Source organism: Cebus imitator, unplaced genomic scaffold (assembly GCF_001604975.1).
Source record: "Cebus imitator isolate Cc_AM_T3 unplaced genomic scaffold, Cebus_imitator-1.0 Scaffold464, whole genome shotgun sequence".
In the NCBI taxonomy this organism is placed as follows: Eukaryota; Metazoa; Chordata; class Mammalia; order Primates; family Cebidae; genus Cebus; species Cebus imitator.
The window spans coordinates 215,626-217,272 of NW_016107779.1; the positions used below are offsets into that span (position 1 = coordinate 215,626).

The following is a 1,647-nucleotide window of genomic DNA, read 5'->3' on the forward strand; positions in this document are numbered from 1 at the left end:
CACCTGAGGTCAGGAGTTCAAGACCAGCCTGACCAACATGGTGAAACCCCATCTTAAAAAAAAAAAAAAAAATTTTTAATTTTTTTTTTTTTTTTTGAGACAGAGTCTCCCTCTGTCACCCAGACTGGAGTGCAATGGTGAGATCTCAGCTCACTGCAACCTCCACCTCCTGGGTTCAAGCAATTCTCCTACCTCAGCCTCCCTAGTAGCTGGGATTACAGGCACCTGCTACCACACTTGGCTAATTTTTGTATTTTTAATAGAGACAGGGTTTCACCATGTTGTCCAGGCTGGTCTCAAACTCCTCACCTCAAATGATCCGCCTGCCACTGAACCCGGCCCTAAAATATTTTTAATTTTTTAACTAGAGACAGAGTCTTGGCCATGCGCCGTGGCTCACGCCTGTAATCCCAGCACTTTGGGTGGATCACAAGGTCAGGAGTTCAAGACCAGCCTGGCCAAGATGGTGAAACCCTGTCTCTACTAAAAATACAAAAAAATTAGCCGGTCGTGGTGGCAAGTGTCTATAATCCCAGCTACTTGGGAAGCTGAGGCAGAGAACTCCTTGAACTCAGGAGGCAGAGGTTGCAGTGAGCCAAGATCATGCCACTGCACTCCAGCCTGGGTGACAGGGTAAGACTCGGTCTCAAAAAAAAAAATAGAGACAGAGTCTCATTGTGTTGTACACGTTGGTCTCAAACTCCTGGGCTCAAGCAGTCTTCCTGCCTCAGCCTCCCAAAGTGCTGGAATTACAAGTGGGAGCCACCACGTCCAGCCGGCGCCCCCGCTTAGTTGAGGCTGCATTGGGAACGTCAGTTGATCCTCCCGATCTGGGCATAGCTGAAAACCACCTCCAGAGCTGAGAACACCAAAGACGGGCCCAGGAGCAGAATGACGGGTGATGGCTGGAAGGCCACCTCGGACCTGCAGCCCCTAGCTGGCGGGCAGAGCGGAACGGAGCAGGTGCTGCCAGGGCGGCCGTCCCCTCCTCACCTGCGATGATGAACCAGTTCATGTAGTTCAGGAGGTTGATGTAGCAGAGCACGGCGGCAGCCACGTAGGCCCTCCACCGGGGCAGGCTCCAGCGGGCAGGCGGGGCAGGAGGGGGACACTGCCTGCCTGGCCCTGGGGACTGGCCCTGCGACCCTCCTGGCCTAGGCTCGGGGCACTGCGCTGACATCTTCCCAGCCACGCCAGCCTGCAGCTCCTGGCAGGGACCGGCCCCCGGGTGAAGCCGCATCAGCTCAGTACCAAGTCACTTCCTGTCGGCTCCCAGGCTCCAAACCTCAAAGCCACTGCCCTAACTGTGGGACATCTTATCACAGGTTCCTCCTGGGCCCATAGCAGCCAGGGCGATTTCCCCATCGCCAGCCTCGCAGACCTGCTGTGGTGGAGAAGGGCTCCCAGCACCCCCACCCTGGGCAACGGGACAACTCTCTGCTCCCCTCGATCTAGCCTGTGGCTGTGGTGGCTGCAGTGAGGAAGGGAAGCTCAACCTCCTCCTCCTGGGTTCAAGCAATTCTCTGCCTCAGCCTCCCAAGTAGCTTAGATTACAGACACCTGCCACCACACCTAGCTAATTTTTTTGTATTTTTAGTAGAGACGGGGTTTCACCATGTTGGCCAGGCTGGTCTCAAACTCCTGACC

At 55.3% G+C, this 1,647-nt stretch overlaps 1 protein-coding gene across 2 annotated transcripts in view; it reads right to left on the reverse strand.

The window, feature by feature from the left end:
• SPNS3 (sphingolipid transporter 3 (putative)) overlaps nt 1–1,229 on the reverse strand; it is a 60,631-nt gene extending 59,402 nt beyond the window's left edge. The window contains exon 1 of one of the 2 annotated variants that reach the window (XM_037732704.1): nt 994–1,229. In XM_037732704.1, coding sequence (XP_037588632.1) covers nt 994–1,180 — 187 coding nt within the window. In that variant the 5' untranslated portion in view covers nt 1,181–1,229. The remainder of the gene's footprint in view (nt 1–993) is intronic. The other variant, XM_037732705.1, reaches the window with a different exon arrangement.
• Between the last annotated feature and the right edge of the window lie 418 nt (nt 1,230–1,647).